General features: G+C 33.9%; 1 protein-coding gene across 8 annotated transcripts in view; it reads right to left on the reverse strand.

Moving 5' to 3' along the window:
* Positions 1-19,995, reverse strand: part of LOC149799046 (uncharacterized) — a 36,882-nt gene extending 16,887 nt beyond the window's left edge. For 2 of the 8 annotated variants that reach the window (XM_089958010.1, XM_089958016.1), the window contains exons 1-5: positions 19,906-19,989; positions 17,080-17,689; positions 15,337-15,476; positions 6,932-7,024; positions 2,921-3,006 (exon numbers count right to left, since the gene is read on the reverse strand). In XM_089958010.1, the coding sequence (XP_089814136.1) occupies positions 2,921-3,006; positions 6,932-7,024; positions 15,337-15,476; positions 17,080-17,161 (401 nt within the window). In that variant the 5' untranslated portion in view covers positions 17,162-17,689; positions 19,906-19,989. Of the gene's footprint in view, positions 1-11; positions 301-2,920; positions 3,007-6,931; positions 7,025-15,336; positions 15,477-17,079; positions 17,690-19,905 lie in introns of those variants that run through there. The other 6 variants (XM_089958013.1, XM_089958014.1, XM_089958012.1 and 3 more) reach the window with 5 other exon arrangements.
* Positions 19,996-21,002: the final 1,007 nt, after the last annotated feature.

Consider the following 21,002-nt stretch of genomic DNA (forward strand, 5'->3'; position numbering starts at 1 on the left):
TATATCTTCTGATTGTCATACAAAGTCACAGCTATTAAATCATATTTATAGTGTTATGACTCTATGGTCTTAAACTCAGTAACAGAAATGAGTGAAAACAAAGTTTAGTAAAATTAAAAAAATAAATTATTACCCTAGAATTCAAAGTGAAAAGCTAAAATAAACTTACAATATTGTGAATTAAATCCCAAAACAGTCCTAAAAGTTCTATGACAAGTCCAAATGTAAAGAGCATTCTGAATGAATTCCAGTGGTCTTTTAAATGAGTTCCAATCTTGAATGTGCTGATGTACCAACAGCCTGGAATAGTGTGGAAATGGTAACAGTCTTGATGCATCACAATGATATAATAAAAAAATGTCTCTAAATGAATCACAGCAATCCCAAAATAGTGATTTAGTCCAAAAGTAATTATCTGCACTTTGTAATTCATATTACAGTGTGACCCTGCTATAGCATGCTCTGTTATAGGTGGCGCTCTACAGTTTTGCATTTTGCATATGGTTAGAATTTTAAAGAAAAAGAATTTCCCTGGTTTTCCTCACTGGTTATACTGGCTATTTAAAAAAGACCTTGTATATCTTAGGTATAATTCAAAAAACCTTTAATTCCCTTTATTTTGGTGTATGATTGATGGGTGTAATATGGGTTATAGAGTATACAGCTTGGCCTTACTCCAGATGTGCACCTTTCAAAAAAGTGCTAGCTCCACTTGGTCATTTTCACTTCCTGAACTTCAGAGATAAATTGAATTTAAAAAAAGCCAATAATTTTTTTTATGTTTTATATATTTGCTAATTCATTCACTGCACTTTCAGAAGATGGTATTGTCTAGTCTGGCAAAATAAAAATTTTCCCTATTTTAATAGCTGCTATGGATAGAGTGCTTTAAATTAATTCAGGCTGATTTTTTAGCACAAGTGAGCAGTCATTTTAGTTAGCAGTGTGCATAGATCATGTACAGTTTCCAAAAGTACACTATTCAAAGAAATATCATCCACATTACGTTAATGTAGCATAGAGGGTTGCCAACATTCTCTCCATTGTGCATGTTTTAAATGCAAACAACTTCACCTTACATACGTCACTCTCTCAAAAGTACATAATAACTGGTGAGCACCCCCATATCATGAATTCGGATATAACATGGTCGTAGTGTGGCTCTCAAAATTTCATACATGTATTTTTCTCGTATATGAAAAAAAAAAATCTTTCATAAAAGTACAAATAAAATGTAAAAAGTTTATTAGCATTTTAGGGATGAGATCATGTATGAATAATACAAGACAATTGTGGTATGGCTCCTGACATTTTATATGTATTTTTCTCAGACACAAAACAAAATAGTTTTTTCTTCTTAAAAGTATGAAAAATAATGTGTAAAAAGTTTATTTAGGGATCGCACAGGGCTCTGCCAATGTCACAAATTAAGATTTTTTTCCTTATTGGCTGCAAATTATACCATCTGGTGATATTTTTATTGGTGACATTTTTGGCTGTTTAAACTTGTATATACAACCATTGGTTTGCAATGGAGAAATTCAGAGGCCCCATGAAAAGGAAGCCACAAACTTGACATAAAATGCACTAAAATTTATCTGTTTTTACATAAACCAATTCTTTGTCCATACACCTGCTGTTACTGTGTACATTTTACATGGCAAACTTTTCTAACATTTTAAAGAAATATGAAGTATGAGCAGTAATTCTTTTCTTTGCATTGCTGAAAATTAAAAGGTCATTATTTACCTCTAAAAAACTTTATATCAATTTATGAATTATATCTAAAACTAGCCGTTTATGACAAATCTGCATTCTGCCAACTTCTTTTCTCAATTATGCCAAACACACCCATTATACACATTTATGTAAAAGTTTCATCATCTCCAGTCATCTCCCTTTGATGATGAATCCAACTTTTAAAACTGGTGCACACCTACTAATCATATCCAATCACATCCTAAAGTTTCAAGACTCCATCATAAAATGTGTTGGAAGAGTTTCATGCTATGTTGTATGTTTACACATCTAGACAGGCTATAGTACCATGTGATGAAAATAAAAGATTCCAGTTCAAATGGAACTAAATGGAACACTTATAAATTATAATTATTCACACAAGGACTGGAAATCAAAATTTTTCCATCCCATCTTTACTACTGAGGATACAGGACTTCAGAGTTTTTTATACAGATTTAGTTGTAGAATTTCTCCATATTAATAATAGTAGATTGTTTACAATGAAAATCTCATTCTTCCTCATGTACTTTTTGTAATGAAGCCAAACAGATTCTATTTCATTTATCTCATCTTGTGAAAACAGTATTGATACATTTTGATGTCAGTTCTTAATGAGAATGTAATTTCCTACTGAGTTAGTTTTAACAGAAGACAAAGTATTATTATGAAACTCAAAATTCACCACATTTGGGGATCATTAATGTATCCCTAAGTTTAATAATTAAAAATTCCAGAAGTACATATATACCTGTAGAATTAAAAATTCGAGAAGTATGTATATACCTGTAGAAATAAAAATTCCAGAAGTATGTATATACCTGAAGAATTAAAAATTCCAGAAGTACATATATACCTGTAGAATTAAAAATTGCGCATCAAGTTTTGTGGCTGGCATGGAACAAATAAAATGTTAAAACACATAGAATTATATTCTGCATACTTGTAGTCTTTGGCAAGGACAAAAAAAATAACAGTGGGAAAAGATTAAAGCTGACAGCTATTTAATAATTAGTTATGTAACAAAGAGATATGTGTGTATTAAGGTATATATGTGTGTAACATATTTATCTGTTTATATATGGATGCATTATATATACTGAAGATAAGCAATATACTTTGTATATCTATTTAGCCTGACCAGATAAGAAAGCATTAAGAATAAAAGCCTAGAGCACTATACCTGCAGTTGGTATTCATAACATGATCATACTGTTTCAAAGAAGTTGCTTCAATAGACCCTAATTCAATTATGCCAGCACTGTTTACCTGCAAAACATACCAAATATTGGAAATTTGTCTTTATAAATATTTAAACTGAAACCTCATGACCAGATGCATGTGAAAAAAACATACAAAAGGATTTACTGATTCCTGATGAATATAAAGCTGTTAAGTTTACACATGGACTGATTTTTAGACCATACAAAAGAGCATGAAATTGGTAAATGATTCCCCAATCTGCAAATCAAAGGAATTTCTGTGACACCAGGTGAATGAGTACATTAAACATTCCACTGGTCAAATTGAGACTGTTGGCAAACTTTTACCTTCCAATGAAGACTGATGGATGATGTGAAACTTGTATGTTCTGATGGAGACTGATGTCAAACTTGTCTCTCTTGATGGCACGTGATGTCAAACTTGTCCCTTCTGATGGTGGCTTATGTCAAACTTGTCCCTTCTGTTGGAGACTGATGTCAAACTTGTCTCCCCTGATGGAGATTGATGTCAAACTTGTCCCTTCTGATGGAGACTGATGTCAAACTTGTCTCCCCTGACAGAGACTGATGTCAAACTTGTCTCCCCTGATGGAGATTGATGTCAAACTTGTCCCTTCTGATGGTGGCTTATGTCAACCTTGTCCCTTCTGATGGAGAGTGATGTCAAACTTGTCCCTTCTGATGTAGAGTCAAATAGATCAAGCTGTCTCCATCATAAATTTTGGTTGTTGTTGTTCTAGGATTTAACGCCATTTTTCAGCACAATATAGGCTATACATGGCGGCCAGTATAACTGGTGGAGGAAGAACCCTGGAAAACCCAAGGAAGAACCACCGACCCACGAGAAGCTACTGGCAGGCTTTCCCACGTACCCACGCTAGCCGAGCCTTGGACTCGAACCCACGCAGACAGAGGTGAGATGGCAGTGATCCGGAACGGTGAGCGCTTTAGACCACTCGGCCACTCGGGGCCCCCATAAATTTTGGTGAAACTATGTATTGATTGAGGCAGCTTAGGTTGGTAATCAGCCTGAAACTGCCATTGGTCTCTTGCACAAGAAAGAGCCTGGAATATAACTCTGGAGATTACAGTTTCTGAATAATCTCCACTGCTCACTTACAAATTAATGCAATTTCATCTTCTTTTGATCTGACAGTACTTCCGTCATAAGTGGACAAGATGAAAGAGGAGGAGGTTAATAAATTAAAACCCTTTTGAAATGACTTGGATTGCTCAGTCACCTTGCAGAAACAGAGTAAGCCAACATTAGTGGAAGTATAGGAACCTGGTTCCCACTGGTAGGCTGTCCATGGGTAGGCTGGGTGGTGAGTCAATGGTGGGAGTTAGGAGGATTGGGAAATGAGAAACTCTGTTTCTTGCCCCCTCAATAAGGTTGTTTCCGAAACTAGGTGGATTGTTACCGCCTAACATTGGACTGGAATAAAAAATTATTATGTGATTGGGCAATAAACAATCTCTTATCTCTTTGTCTCTAATCATCTCTCCTGTATGGTTGCGGCTAACTGGGTTTCATGTCTATGAAGATTGAGCATTAAGTTAGAGGAGCAGTTCCTGAGCTACTTGTCTCCTCACTTCCTCAAATCTGCCTCCAAACAGTAATGGCAACCACAATTGTGTCATCCACAATGTCAAGTGAGGCAGGAGCCATGGTTATCCTTGTTAACTCAAAATTTGTTGCCTTTGGAACATTAATTAATCATTCAAAGTAACACATGCAGTATGACTGGCAATGTGAATAACAAAGCAACGTGTAGTATGACTGGCAACATGAATCACAAAGTAACACATGTAGTAAGATGCAACATGAATTACGAAGTACCACATATGGTATGACTGGCAACATGAATCACAAAGTAACACATGTAGTATGACTGGTAACATGAATCACAAAGTAACACATGTAGTATGACTGGCAATATAAATTAATACATGTGTAGTATGACTGACAACATGAATCACAAAGTAACATGTGTAGTATGATTTGCAACATGAATCACAAAGTAACACATGTAGTATGACTGGCAATATGAATTAATACATATGTGGTATGACTGACAACATGAATCACAAGGTAACATGTGTAGTATGACTGGCATCAAGAATGACAAAGTAACATGTCTAGTATGACTGGCAACATGAATCACAAAGTAAAATGTCTACAGTGTATCCCCCAGGGGGGTAAAACTGAGGGTAAAAAAATACCTTGGTGTCAGAACTGGGGGTCAAATAAAAAATGTGGGGGTCAAAATTGTTTCTCTGACTCGTATTTTTTTAAGCTTGAAATAGGATAATGCAACTTGCGCAGCATACTCTCTCTCTCTCTAAACATACAAATAAACCAACATGCACAATTAACAAACAAATGCATTGTCCATTCAATGAATAATTTTATTAGTTCATTTTTCTTTTAAAATCATACATTTAACAGTCTCCTTATAATCTTTTTGAAGCAATATTATAGACCAACACATTACATACAAGCCAATACAAAAAGCATAATAAATCTTTTGCAACCAGATGGCAGTTGATTTACTGTCATAAAATGTGTACTATCATCGGTTTCATTGTACTTCATCTTAGAACAAATTTATCCAAAACTCAAGGAGGCTAATGATTCATCTTGTTTCTAATAAGTTACACCTGAACTATTTTATTACAGCAAAGTTAAAAACCAACAAAATCTGCACTGACCTCCTGACTTTGCAATCCAAATAAACGCATTTTTCTCTGCAAGTTTACTGATTTCTTTGTTGTGAAAGAATGTCTTGGGTTATGTGTTCTCCAGATATCTTGTGGTGAATGAAGGTAGATTTTTAAAAATTCTTAAACCCTGTCGCGAAAGGATTATTCATTTTTGCAGTCCTCGCAATGATGCGATCATAAGTCACACTGGTAATCCTAATGGATGTGCCGTATTCCAGTCAAGGGAATTATTTTCTCCATTTTTCATTAAAGTTAGATTCACAGTTACTCTTTTGTGTTCTGCTTCTTTCACTTCTTTGCTAATGATTCTTAGTGCACAACGTTTTAATCTGGAGGTAACTTTCAAGTGCAACAAGCATTGAGGTTAAACATAAAGACAACATTTTGCTGAGCTCGATGGAAATCACGGAAGAGCTCGCGAGAGATGGGGAAACTACTCCATCACAACATTGCCTGTGCTAGTCTGGTTCCTTATTGCGTATGTGCCCTGCGTTGCACTCCGCTTTATGAATAGAGGAGTGCAATGCAGGCAGTAGACAAAGTGGGGAACCAGTTAATGCCCATGCTGGAAATATACACAATGCATGAAATCCTGATCGTATTATGCAAATCCTTTGCATCAAAAAAATGCATGGCAAACAAATGTGTGTAAAGGGAAACACTGTGTCTAGTATGACTAGCAACATGAATCACAAAGTAACACAAAGTCATGTAGTATAGCAATTGCTACTGACTCCTACAACATGTTCTTTTATTATTTTTATGCAGTACTATTATTCTCCACTGCTAATTTGTTTATGTTTAGTGATCCTCAAATGGAGGAAACGATCTGTTTGAATTAATAGTTAGCAGCCACTGGAATTCACTGGTCATAACAATCCTAATGCTGCTGAAGCCTTTTTTAAAAATTATATATTTCACATGCAAAATTTAATGTTTAATTTCTTCTGCTTACTCCAAACAACTTTCATCTTTTTAAACTTTAGCAAAATCAACAATTACCATCAATCTCAGAGTAGAAGCCATCAGTTTTGCACGCAGTGCTTGCAAGCAGTCAACCCATGCAAAGTATCTTCATTACTACTGAGCTTCATAGACCCTCTCCAATAATATAAGATTTCATGCAGTATATATTAAAATTCATGGTGAACAATCTGACAGTTTATATCTTGTAAATCAAGTTCAACTAGAAAGAAACGGTTTTACAAAACGAACATATTTTGCTTTTTGTGACACAGAGAACTCACTAAAATATCCAATTTTCCATAATGTTTTATAGTTTCAGCCACAATTCTTTTCATGTCCTCTTCATTGACAAGATCTCCCACAGCTAGAAATGGCTGAAAAATGGAGAATAAAAACCAATAAAAATTTTTTAAACTGTATTCACTCTCATAACATTTCTGAACAAACTCAAACAATATAATCACCAGTTTTTCTGATGCAAGGCATTTTACATGCAAAAAAAAAACTTTAGGAGGAACCAATTCTAGGTTTTTGTTTTCTCCCACTACATATTAAAACAGAATCCAATTCCACAAAGTAAAAATACCTTTTAAAGCTTGCAAAAACAATAATAATCACTTACCATATATAATATATACTCACTTATAAGTCAGATCCATTTTCAAACTGCACAGACCCAGATTTGACATCACATAATGCACTGGTAGATCTGGGTCTTTGCAGTTTGTTAAGAGAAATCAGTATAACAAATAACATATGTCCTGATTTACTGGACTATTATGTGATGGCAGATAAGGGTCTATGTTGTTTGCAGTTGGACCTAACTTGTGAATGTATAAGGTAAACAGCACCAAAATTTAATCTGGCGATCTACATATATACATAAACTTCCATACCAAACTTCATTTGTCAAAGTCTAATAGTTTCTGCAGAAGTTTGTTAAACAAGAATTCACCAAAGTTTAAGACCTATTGTCAGAAAAACGTATGGATATACTTGCTTAGAAATCACTGCAAACAACACAGACCAATATCTGTCATCAGACTGACTGCCATCAGACTATGGTCAATGAAGCTTGCAGCTGAAACTGACTTAAGTGAATACATTGGTAAATAGCACTGATATCTAGTCTGGTTATCTACATAAAAAGATAAACATGCGTACCAAACCTCATTTGCAATGATGAACATTTCCCATCCCACCCACTATACATAAACTTGCACAACAAACCTCATTTGAAATGAGGCGTGTCTCCCATCCATCCTATCAATACATCTATGCATAAACCTGCATACCAAACCTGATTTGAAATTAGGTGTGTCTCCTATTCCTCCAGTCACTATATGTATAAATAAACTTGCATACCAAACCTCATTTGAAATGAGGGGTGTCTCCCATCCATCCCATCACTACATCTATAAATAAACTTGCATACCAAATCTCATTTGAAATGAGGGGTGTCTCCCATCCATCCCATTCCTACATCTATAAACTTGCTTACCAAACCTCATTTGAAATGAGCAGCTCCCATTCCTCCTGCCACTACATCAATACATAACATGCTTACCAAACCTCACTTGCCTATATCAAATGGTTTCTCCATAATCTTACTTACCAAGCCTCATCTGCCTCTATCAAACTGTTTCTTCATACTCTTGCTTACCAAGCCTCATCTGCCTCTATCAAATTGTTTCTGCATACTCTTGCCTACCAAGCCTCATCTGCCTCTGTCAAATGGTTTCTCCATAATCTTGCTCAAAATGATTTCACTAAGGTTTAAGACCAAAAGCTAGAGAAACATTAAAACTGAGAAAGAATTCAAATTAAGTGAAAACCATCCTCTATATATCATACATGTGACTCTTCTGGCTGGGAAAGTTTTCCTCCTGAAATAAGGGGCATCTCCCATCCCTCCCCTCACATACTGAAATTGCCCATGTACTCAAAATTATTAAGAAAAAAGAAAAATTCCAGAACACATATTTGTTCATTTTTTCCTCCACCTTGCTTCCAGTGTATAGTATATTTAAGCTAAAAACTTGTAATCATCTGATCATGTGGCGGTAAAATCGCTTATTTGAGCACAACACTTAGACGATAGCCACAAAATAATCATTGGATTATGCTATCTGTGATCAGTAGTAATTCACAAAGGATTCAAGATGTGAATTGATTATGTTTGGATTACAAAGAGCTCAAGCACTATAAAACATTAAACATTACAAGGATTCTTTTGGCAGACTAAGTTTGGTTTTGTATTTACAGTAAAATTTGTTGAGATGGATGATACTGTGTGTGATCAGAAGTCATTTGGAAAGGATTAAAGACATTGGCTCAGTCATTACTAAAGAACTCATAAAATGGGTTAGATTGACTTCAGTATTTACAGTTTCCATATATCTAAGCATGAGTTATCTCCCAATGCTGAAATGGCAAAATCTTAACAACCAAAATATTACATAAAATTCATTAATGGATGGAAAAAGGAATTTCAGTATTTGGAATTAAGTTCAAAACTATGTGAATATGCAATTTGCCATTCCTGTAAAGTTGATTATAAATCAAACTTTCCAAATTTGACCTAGATAATATCAATTTTTAGCAGTTCTGGAAGTTAGCAACCTGTATCTACCCACAGGTAGGAAACAATTTAAACTTAAGGCTGTTCCATTAAAATACACTTGGTACCCAGGGAGGACATTTTTAGTATGGGGTAGTCACCCATGGATGTAATCTAGAATTTTGCATCATTTTCAAATAAACTCTCTGAGTAACCCAAGTACCCTGGCATATATTTTTAATGAGTGCCAACACCCTTGGTTCGTGCAGCAGAGGACATTTTCTAACTTGATGAAACTTAAGGCTGAATCTAAAGGAAATATGGATCGAGTAACAATACATCAATTGGTGAGATCAGCAATGATGAGGACTGCTACTAATATAATCCATGAAATATTCTACTAAGAAAGGATAAACATGTTAGATATAAGGAGAGTATGAAAGGCAAGAAAATACTGTGAAAGGACTGATTTGATGAGATGATATTTTAGTACAGCAAGAAAATACTGTGAAAGGACTGATATGATGAGATGATATTTTAGTACAGTAGGACAATACTGTGAAAGGACTGATTTGATGAGATGATATTTTAGTACAGCAAGACAATACTGTGAAAGGACTGATTTGATGAGATGATATTTTAGTACAGTAAGACAATACCATGAAAGGACTGATTTGATGAGATATTTTAGTAGAGCAAGACAATACTGTGAAAGGACTGATTTGATGAGATGATATTTTAGTACAGCAAGACAATACCATGAAAGGACTGATTTCATGAGATGATATTTTAGTACAGCAAGACAATACCATGAAAGGACTGATTTGATGAGATGATATTTTAGTACAGTATGACAATACCATGAAAGGACTGATTTGATGAGATGATATTTTAGTACAGCAAGACAATACCATGAAAGGACTGATTTGATGAGATGATAATTTAGTACAGTAAGACAATACCATGAAAGGACTGATTTGATGAGATGATATTTTAGTACAGTAAGACAATACTGTGAAAGGACTGATTTGATGAGATATTTTAGTACAGCAAGACAATACTGTGAAAGGACTGATCTGATGAGATGATATTTTAGTACAGTAAGACAATACCCTGAAAGGACTGATTTGATGAGATGATATTTTAGTACACTAAGACAATACCATGAAAGGACTGATTTGATGAGATGATATTTTAGTACAGTAAGACAATACCGTGAAAGGACTGATTTGATGAGATGATATTTTAGTACAGCAAGATAATACCGTGAAAGGACTGATTTGATGTGATGATATTTTAGTACAGTAAGACAATACTGTGAAAGGACTGATTTGATGAGATGATATTTTAGTACAGCAAGACAATACCGTGAAAGGACTGATTTGATGAGATGATATTTTAGTACAGCAAGACAATGCTGTGAAAGGACTGATTTGATGAGATGATATTTTAGTACAGCAAGACAATACCATGAAAGGACTGATTTGATGAGATGATATTTTAGTACAGCAAGACAATACCATGAAAGGACTGATTTGATGAGATGATATTTTAGTACAGTAAGACAATACTGTGAAAGAACTAATTTGATGAGATGATATTTTAGTACACTAAGACAATACCATGAAAGGACTGATTTGATGAGATGACATTTTAGTACAGTAAGACAATACTGTGAAAGGACTGATTTGATGAGATGATATTTTAGTACAGCAAGATAATACCGTGAAAGGACTGATTTGATGTGATGATATTTTAGTACAGTAAGACAATACTGTGAAAGGACTGATTTGATGAGATGATATTTTAGTACAGCAAGACAATACCATGAAAGGACTGATTTGATGAGATGATATTTTAGTACAGCAAGACAATACCATGAAAGGACGGATTTGATGAGATGATATTTTAGTACAGCAAGACATTACCATGAAAGGACTGATTTGATGAGATATTTTAGTACGGTAAGACAATACTGTGAAAGAACTAATTTGATGAGATGATATTTTAGTACACTAAGACAATACCATGAAAGGACTGATTTGATGAGATGACATTTTAGTACAGTAAGACAATACTGTGAAAGGACTGATTTGATGAGATGATATTTTAGTACAGCAAGACAATACCATGAAAGGACTGATTTGATGAGATGATATTTTAGTACAGTAAGACAATACCGTGAAAGGACTGATTTGATGTGATATTTTAGTACAGTAAGACAATACTGTGAAAGAACTAATTTGATGAGATGATATTTTAGTACACTAAGACAATACCATGAAAGGACTGATTTGATGAGATGACATTTTAGTACAGTAAGACAATACTGTGAAAGGACTGATTTGATGAGATGATATTTTAGTATAGTAAGACAATACCATGAAAGGACTGATTTGATGAGATGATATTTTAGTACAGCAAGACAATACCATGAAAGGACTGATTTGATGTGATATTTTAGTACAGTAAGACAATACCATGAAAGGACTGATTTGATGAGATGATATTTTAGTACAGCAAGACAATACCATGAAAGGACTGATTTGATGAGATGATATTTTAGTACAGCAAGACAATACTGTGAAAGGACTGATTTGATGAGATGATATTTTAGTACAGTACGACAATACCATGAAAGGACTGATTTGATGAGATGATATTTTAGTACAGCAAGACAATACCATGAAAGGACTGATTTGATGAGATGATATTTTAGTACAGCAAGACAATACTGTGAAAGGACTGATTTGATGAGATGATATTTTAGTACAGTAAGACAATACCATGAAAGGACTGATTTGATGAGATGATATTTTAGTACAGTAAGACAATACTGTGAAAGGACTGATTTGATGAGATGATATTTTAGTACAGCAAGACAATACCATGAAAGGACTGATTTGATGAGATGATATTTTAGTACAGTAAGACAATACCATGAAAGGACTGATTTGATGAGATGATATTTTAGTACAGTAAGACAATACTGTGAAAGAACTAATTTGATGAGATGATATTTTAGTACACTAAGACAATACCATGAAAGGACTGATTTGATGAGATGACATTTTAGTACAGTAAGACAATACTGTGAAAGGACTGATTTGATGAGATGATATTTTAGTACAGCAAGACAATACCATGAAAGGACTGATTTGATGAGATGATATTTTAGTACAGTAAGACAATACCATGAAAGGACTGATTTAATGTGATATTTTAGTACAGTAATACAATACCATGAAAGGACTGATTTGATGAGATGATATTTTAGTACAGCAAGACAATACTGTGAAAGGACTGATTTGATGAGATGATATTTTAGTACAGCAAGACAATACCATGAAAGGACTGATTTGATGAGATGATATTTTAGTACAGCAAGACAATACTGTGAAAGGACTGATTTGATGAGATGATATTTTAGTACAGTAAGACAATACCATGAAAGGACTGATTTGATGAGATGATATTTTAGTACAGCAAGATAATACCATGAAAGGACTGATTTGATGAGATGATATTTTAGTACAGCAAGACAATACCATGAAAGGACTGATTTGATGAGATGATATTTTAGTACAGCAAGACAATACTGTGAAAGGACTGATTTGATGAGATGATATTTTAGTACAGTAAGACAATACCGTGAAAGGACTGATTTGATGAGATGATATTTTAGTACAGTAAGACAATACTGTGAAAGGACTGATTTGATGAGATGATATTTTAGTACAGTAAGACAATACCATGAAAGGACTGATTTGAGGAGATGATATTTTAGTACAGTTAGACAATACTGTGAAAGGACTAATTTGATGAGATGATATTTTAGTACAGTAAGACAATACTGTGAAAGGACTAATTTGATGAGATGATATTTTAGTACAGTAAGACAATACCATGAAAGGACTGATTTGATGAGATGATATTTTAGTACAGCAAAAGGAAATTTGTTTAACAGTTGCCAGTTTTGTCTGTCTGCATGCAAAAAATGAGGTCAATAAAAACCCACCCGACTTAGAAACAAGATTTGTGACTCAATTTCAAAGCATTTATAAAAAATCCAAAACTTATCCAAATACATGTAGCATGAAAATTTAATAAGGTCATCTACCTTTGGAAGTAAACATGCATACAAAATTGAATTCATCGGTGTATAGTGGTACTTGTGTAATTGTACTAAACAAGCCTTCTGGGATGGATATGTAGACATGCAGGCATATGTAACTATGAAGGATAGGACAAAATCAAGTTAAATGTAAAATCAAAATTGACATTAGTACAAGATATGCTGCCATCCATGATGAAGAACAATAAAGTGCCTTCAAAGGCACTGCTGTTATACAATCATCATTGTGGTGAAATAACTACAGTACCCAAGGAAATACACCATAAACAAATGAACAATAATTAATTCTTGCACATGATGCCACTAGAAAAAAAATATACACCCTTTGCCTGTGACAATAATGCAAGTGCTCTGGATTTTTGGCTTTCACACATCATTGATTTATTTTTGTATACCTGGTCAAATTCTGGTTTTTTTCTTCTTCAGGTTTTGAATTAATTGTTTTTTGTCCAAAACATACACTTGGTAATTGCCATCAATTGTGTCCTTGTTTAGCTGATCGTGCGTGCAGCTACAACTGTTTATCCAAGTTTTGTCTATGTTGCTGTAAAGGAATAAATCCAACATCTTGATTTAGATAATTTAGATACTGACTGTTTGAATTACAAAACCCTGACTGACTCCTTTTCACCATCAATAACTGAAAAATTGATAAACCATTTCAAAATTTTATAAATATTTACTATAACAAATTATCATGGCAGTCAGCTTGTCAGACTAAAATGGTGGACATAAACAATGCATGGAAGTGTGTCTAATTTACACTTGCTGACTGATCAAATCAAACAGAGTGACTGACAAGTGGTGATAGGTCAGTTAGAAATGGTTTAGTAAATAACTAGTCATGTGTATGCAAATTTCAAATCACTTTAATCAGGAATAAAAAACAAGTGGGAATGGCTGCAAAAAAATGACTATAATGGAGGATTTTTTATTGGACAACAGTCAAAAAATAAACATCCCAGGATGTATAGTATGCACTGTTTGATATGGCATATGCAATGACAAGATTATGTATGGGTCACCAGGGAAAAGAGAACTGCACAAACATTCATGGTAGGAAAAATATAAGAGATAAAAAAAACTCAATACAAAAAATACCCAATATTGACAATTGAAAATAAAAAAGTTTATTCACCGAAGAGACTTGTGAGGCAAAAGAAAAAGAGACATTAATTAAAATACAACAATGTTATATTTCAAAATGTATATCCATCATTGCAAATTCGTTTTTTTGTTGTCTACATTGCTGCTAAACATGTAAATTTTAATCAACTGTTTTATAATTGTTGGATTACTGAAGAATTTATGGAAAGCTAACAAGAATTATATCCTGCAGTGAATAAAACATTTCTCCCTTAAAATTAGTTTCTCAGTGGTCTCTAAAAACAAGCCAGGAAATTGCCAGAATCACTTTCAGATCTAGACCCCAATAGCATCTGGGGCCCCATGACCTCTAACCTCCTGAGATCTACAATCATCCTTCAGGCTTTTACAGTTAAAGTCACTTATATTTCTGGTGTGAAAAGTCTGTACATTTAACACATACCTATTGTTCAAAATACATCGGGGGGTGGGGGGGGTCAACACTTTTACAGCAGCAAATGCCAATAATAAACAATTTAGAATTCTTTTAAACTGATTGTAATATTGAAGTGTTCAATATATTGTATACAGTTTACAGCTGTTTGAGGGGATCCAATTCTTATGGGAAAATATGTGTCATTTTGCCTTTTATGATACTAAAAATAAATTATGTTTTTAACTGTATCTGTGACCTAAGTTACAGGGCTTTGTGTGTTAGCAGCATGTAAACCACCTCTTCCAAGGAATGAAAAGTGAATTCTGATTGGTTCATGACTGTGATAATATTGACAACGCAATGGATAAACAAAATTGACCCAATTTCATGGGACACATGACCATATCTGCTTTATTAATCGAACTAAGGGCAATTTTAGTGAGCCACCACTAACTGGATAAATAATCACCTTAGAATGGCTTGGGGACAGTTTTTCACATTCTTCTCCAATTTTATTCAAATTCTCTTCCACACGCCCAGTCAAAGCCAACAGAGCACCCAGCTGAGCAAAAAGCTTTGCAGTCCCAGCTCCAATGCCAGAACTAGCACCTGTAAAAGTCAGTAGTTATCTAATATTATGTTTTATTTCTCTAGATCAAGTTTAAGTAACAGTTCATATTGTAAATTAATAAAAAATATACAAACTAATAGATAACTAATTTCCTTGCTTTGGATTCATAAACAGCAAATTTGGAATTGAATAAACAAGACCAGCAACAATTATCTGAAATTACATGCCATTTCGATGAGTAACACAATTCCAATTCACTTTGATATACATGAAGATTAATTACTTATGATACAAGTTAAATTGAAAATGTGATTTATGTAACTATATAAAATCTAAAGCAAGCCCTTTATTCCTACATTCCAATTTCTATCCCCCTCAACTTGTTTCTCTACTAACACCTATCTTTAGGCCCTACTGGATATTAGTCTGTGTGTGTGTCTTTCTTTAGGTAAGGGGATGAAAATAATTATACATGTGCTAGTGGATTTGTGCTACACACTGGTTTTTTTGTTGCTGTACATACATGGTATTCCAGTTTTGTCTGTACATACGTACCTTGATGAGGGTCTCTAAGGAGACCAGTTGACATGATATTACAAATACATATGCCCAATGCACAGGAAAAGCTCTAATTTGGCATGTTCAAGCCCAAGTTCACAAGGTATTTGCAAACAAGCAAGTCTAAAAAACCTGAAGAGGGAGAGAGCTCCATACCGCATACTTCTATTGCATGAATAATACCAGTTTTCTTTCTTCATTTCTTGACCCTTTATTTCACATTATACAGTTTGTCATTCCATCCTGTAATCTGTGTCAAGGTCATTATGCATTTTCTCATGAACAGATGAAGATATGATAATGTGAAAATTTACTATCTGAAGTGAGTTATGAAAATAGTGAATAATATTTACATTGTAACTTACCAGTTACACACTAATCATAATATATTTAGCATATGGGATTTGTGGAATATAAAGTCCTAACCTAAAGTATACATCAACAGTCATGAAGGTGCCTTAAAGTAAAATATTGTTATTTCCCATTAATTTTAATGTTTCTCCCACACAGGTGCATGTGTAATAAATGTTTGCCAATGTCCAACCAGGAAGAGAATATTTTCTGCCAATCTCAGTCTGTCTTGGAAAAGAAAATGTGAAGAATGTTCCTTTATCATAAACCATAAAGGATTCATTGCAAACTGTTTGAATGTACATGTTTTAGAAACTTCATTTTATGATCATGTCCAAGAAAATGGTAAACTGAGGGAGAATGACCATATACACAGGTGAGTGCTAACTTTGCAACACTAACAACAAATCTCCTTTGGAGAAAAATTAAAGCCCATAAATAATTATTTCTTAATGAACATTTTTATAATCACAAACACTTTATCAAGTGTGATTTTAAAACAAAAAATATAGGACTGATTCAGCAGAATTGTGTGTACGAGGGACAGAAAGAGAGATACAATACACGAGATATGTAAAACCTGGCAACACTGATGGCTGGATGTTGAAACTCAAAAGCTTGTTTAGTACAAGTAAAATATTTGCTTATTAGGAAATAGATTTATGTTCACCTTGTTACACCCATACACCCTCCAACATCTTGTAAACCAAGATGTATTAGAAAAATAATTACCATGTACACAATAGATTGATCTGGGTGCTGACACATCTTGAAGATAAAAGCTGGAGAATGTGGATTCCAATCGCCATCTCATGGCCTGAATATCTGAAAACGGTTCCTATCAAATGCTGGTGGCAACTGCTTTAGCCAAACTGCATACTAAATTCATTGCGGTTATTTCTTGATATGCAGAGTGAATAACCCACTTAATCCTGGATGAAAGTCTTCACTGATATATCTTCCTTTTCTTTTTTGAGAGGTAAAACTAGATGTGATCTCCTTTAATGCAGTGCCTCTGACCTAATAAGATACCACTTAAAAGCCCATCCTGGGTCTTGTAGATGGCCTTGTGATGAAGTGTCCAGAATAGACAGTTGTTTGATTACAAATTACAAAAGTCTGGTTACCAATGGATAGAAGCCAGTTCTTGGTGAGTAAATAGGATCCCATCATGAGAGAAATTGACCTGTCTTATAGAACTGCATGTAATTTGGGTCCATTGAAAGGGTATGTACTTTGCTGATTCTGCCCGCTGTCATCAATGCTATGAGGATGCAGGTCTTGTGTGAAAGGTGAGCCAGTGATGCTCCTGAGAGTGGTGAGAGTGTGCTTCTTAACACTTCTACACACACACACACACACACAGAGATATATATATATATATATATATATATATATATATATATATATATATATATATATATATATATATATATCCAAAACTGATTTGTGCATCTAACTGAGAAAGTTTTGCTTAGTACTTGAAACACTTAGTACATTATATATACTAATCATTATAAGATATGTTTTTTATTAAAAAACCTACCTAACTACCCTAATTTTAAAACCAAAGCAACAGGAAACATTCTTTTTGCCTGAAAATGATGTCACATCCTGTGCGTGTGGATGGGAGGTAACAAATTCATGACAAATCCTTTCAATCTGATCTCAGAATACTGGCATTTTTTTAAATGTAATTTTTGAAGATAAACATTAGATACAAAGAAGAAAATAGTCAGGAATGATTAAATACAAAAATTACTTCATATTCAGCTATAATAATTTGCTGGGCTCAGATTTGTACCCTTCAAATTTGTAGAAGAAAAAAAAAAGTTCATTAAAGTTTTGAGTTGCGTTTACCTGTTTGCAAGGTGGTCATATGTACCATAAGACTACACAATCGTATTTAAAACAATGCAGATATCTGGGTCATAATGTTATTGATGCCTACTGAAAGCAGTGATAAAATATTTATGACACCTTAACTGCAGTGAATTTTTTTAACGTTTATCTAAGAAAATCCAGTAACTCAGTTTAAACAATCAGATCATGATCATGTTGACAAAATAAATACATGCAGTTGCTAGTTCTACAATGTAAGACTAGTACTAATATTAGTACCCTACTACATTTTACGAAATTGTAGCTAGGTGTCTACCATGATATAACATTGGACTAAATGAATTGGATGATCGAGGGAAATTTAGCGATACTGCTTAACCTAAGATAAAAAGAAAAAAGTACGTTTTGGTTATCCCTTCTATGGTACAACTCACACAGCTGATGTATGCGCTTTAAGTCATTTTTTGCAGCTATTGGTGTCATTTTGGAGAATTTCATTACACATACCTTTAAATGGCATTTTGTCCATCAAAATTTCATTTAAGATACACTGTAATTGTATAAATTCCTTGAAAAATTCTTAATGGCAAATTCAATGAACAGGAACAGTCAACCAAGTGGGGTGTTCCCGTTTAAACTGGTTTTGTCACGCACTATGTCAGAGGAACATGCCTGTGGCTGAAGGAGAAGTCATGTACTACAAACATAAACAGGGACACGATAATGTCATTTATAAACAAAGCATTGGAAAACATCAGCAGGTAAAAAAAAGCACACATCCAATAAACTGGAGGCAATTATGTAGCTTCATATACATCTTCTATACGGCATGGCATGTCTTTTGTTTCAATTCTTACATAATACTTATTTTTTCGATACAAATATTTTCCTTCATACACCTGAAAAACAGCAGAAACATGACTCAAAATTCTGAATTCAGATTATTTTACTTAAATTTTAAATCCTGCTAAATTATCATTTGAAGAAAAGTCAAGTGTACAAGTGAAGAATAAAACTTATTGTATATTACTCCTCTATCTCATGCATAGTTGAACATCCGTACAGGAGATACATGAAACTGCGCGTGACTTCTTGTTCAAATGATCTTACCTCGATTCCAATGCACTAGTAATTGTTCATGCCAATATCAACTTTCTTGACCCAGTCTACTGCTGAACTACCTTTGTACAAGTCCACAGCCTTTGATAATTTTCATCTGGAAATTTTGTTATGACAATGTGCAGATCAATAAAAAAAAATCACGATTGAATAAACTTTGTTGTAACTATATTATGACTGAATTTTAAATATTAGTAAATGCGCTTACATGACCCGTGTGAGTTTTACTATATGGAACAGCACACCAATAATAAATTTTAGGTATAGGACTGTCAGGGAGCATAACTGTTTCTGGCTTCCCATTTTCCTTGGCCAGTTTGGTTCCAGAGCAGTGGTCTGCTTTTACGGCATATTTTGAGATTTTGAATTATTTAATGTAAAAATGTTGGAACCCAATAGAATAAACATCCGGATACATGTTTATGGCACTAAGCGGCCCGTGGATGGAAAAATACCGTTAAGTGTTTTTTCGAAGCATTGAAAATTGATTTAAAAACATTCCATACATTAAGAGGAGGTAATAATCATAAATACAGTAGGTCTTAAGCTGCCAATCCTTTTAAATGTATCCATGTATATTTCATATTCCCAAGTAACCTCTAATTATTGTATGAAGCCTCAATTCAGGAGTCCTATCTGGTCGTTTCAGCCATATCTACAATGATTAGTGCACAGGCCAAGTTATCCCTCAAATATTTAGCACACTGACCCCATTGTTGGTCAATGGCAATATTGTGTGAAACTCAATTTAGTAAGATAACTTCTTGATGTTATTTCATACATATATATTTATTTTCATTGAGATAAACAAAATAGTGTTAATGTTTCTTCTCTTGAAATGTATGTATTCAATTTATTTAACTGAATGGTGTCATGGCAAGATTATAACTCTATGAATTTAGTCCTAGAAAGCGCTATTCAAAATAATACAGATAAATGACAAAGAATAATGTAAACGATGATTTGGGTTTGTTTCACATATTTCCTATTCTTCTCTACTAGAAATCTTCAGTACAAAAAGTTTGATGTGCCAACTGCTATTAAGTTTTTTTTTTCTCAATATGTTGCCAACAGCTTACTTGATTGCATTGTTGGTAATAGTAACTGGACCACTGAGTTATCTCCCCTTATTTTGGTCCCTTTACAAATATTTTGCATTCTGAAGTTAGTATTTAGTAAGCATTGCTATATTCTGTTTATACAAACATAAGAAACAGTTATAATGAAGGCCCAACAGTTGTGTTAGATTTCATGAAAAAAAATATGGGGTTGGGAAAAGTGTACATGCATTCTTCATTGTTTGTCCTAATTGAAACTGAAGCTATAAACATGTTTTTTTGCACTATCAAGAGTTACAGACTCTGTTCATTTTCATGAAATGAAGTGGGACCATGTTTTTCTGAAAACTGACAAAAATGCATTTTGAAAATTGCCCACTCCCCACTCCTTTCATGTCCCGAAATCACGCCGAGATGCATCACCGAGACAGTTGAGACTTCATTTTTATAATTCTTGGATGCATCTCCATTGGAAAATAGCTTGATTTACTTGTAAAAAAACTGGTACTTCAATTTTCATGTCCTATACATAACACCATCCATTTGCCATATGATATGGTACCAGTGGGAATCACAGGGGTTCGTTACAAAGAACATTTGGAGTATCCGTCCTTGAATCAAGGGATGGGGATTCTA

Source organism: Sinohyriopsis cumingii, chromosome 5 (genome assembly GCF_028554795.1).
Source record: "Sinohyriopsis cumingii isolate HCF-2022 chromosome 5, ASM2855479v2, whole genome shotgun sequence".
Lineage (NCBI taxonomy): Eukaryota > Metazoa > Mollusca > Bivalvia > Unionida > Unionidae > Sinohyriopsis > Sinohyriopsis cumingii.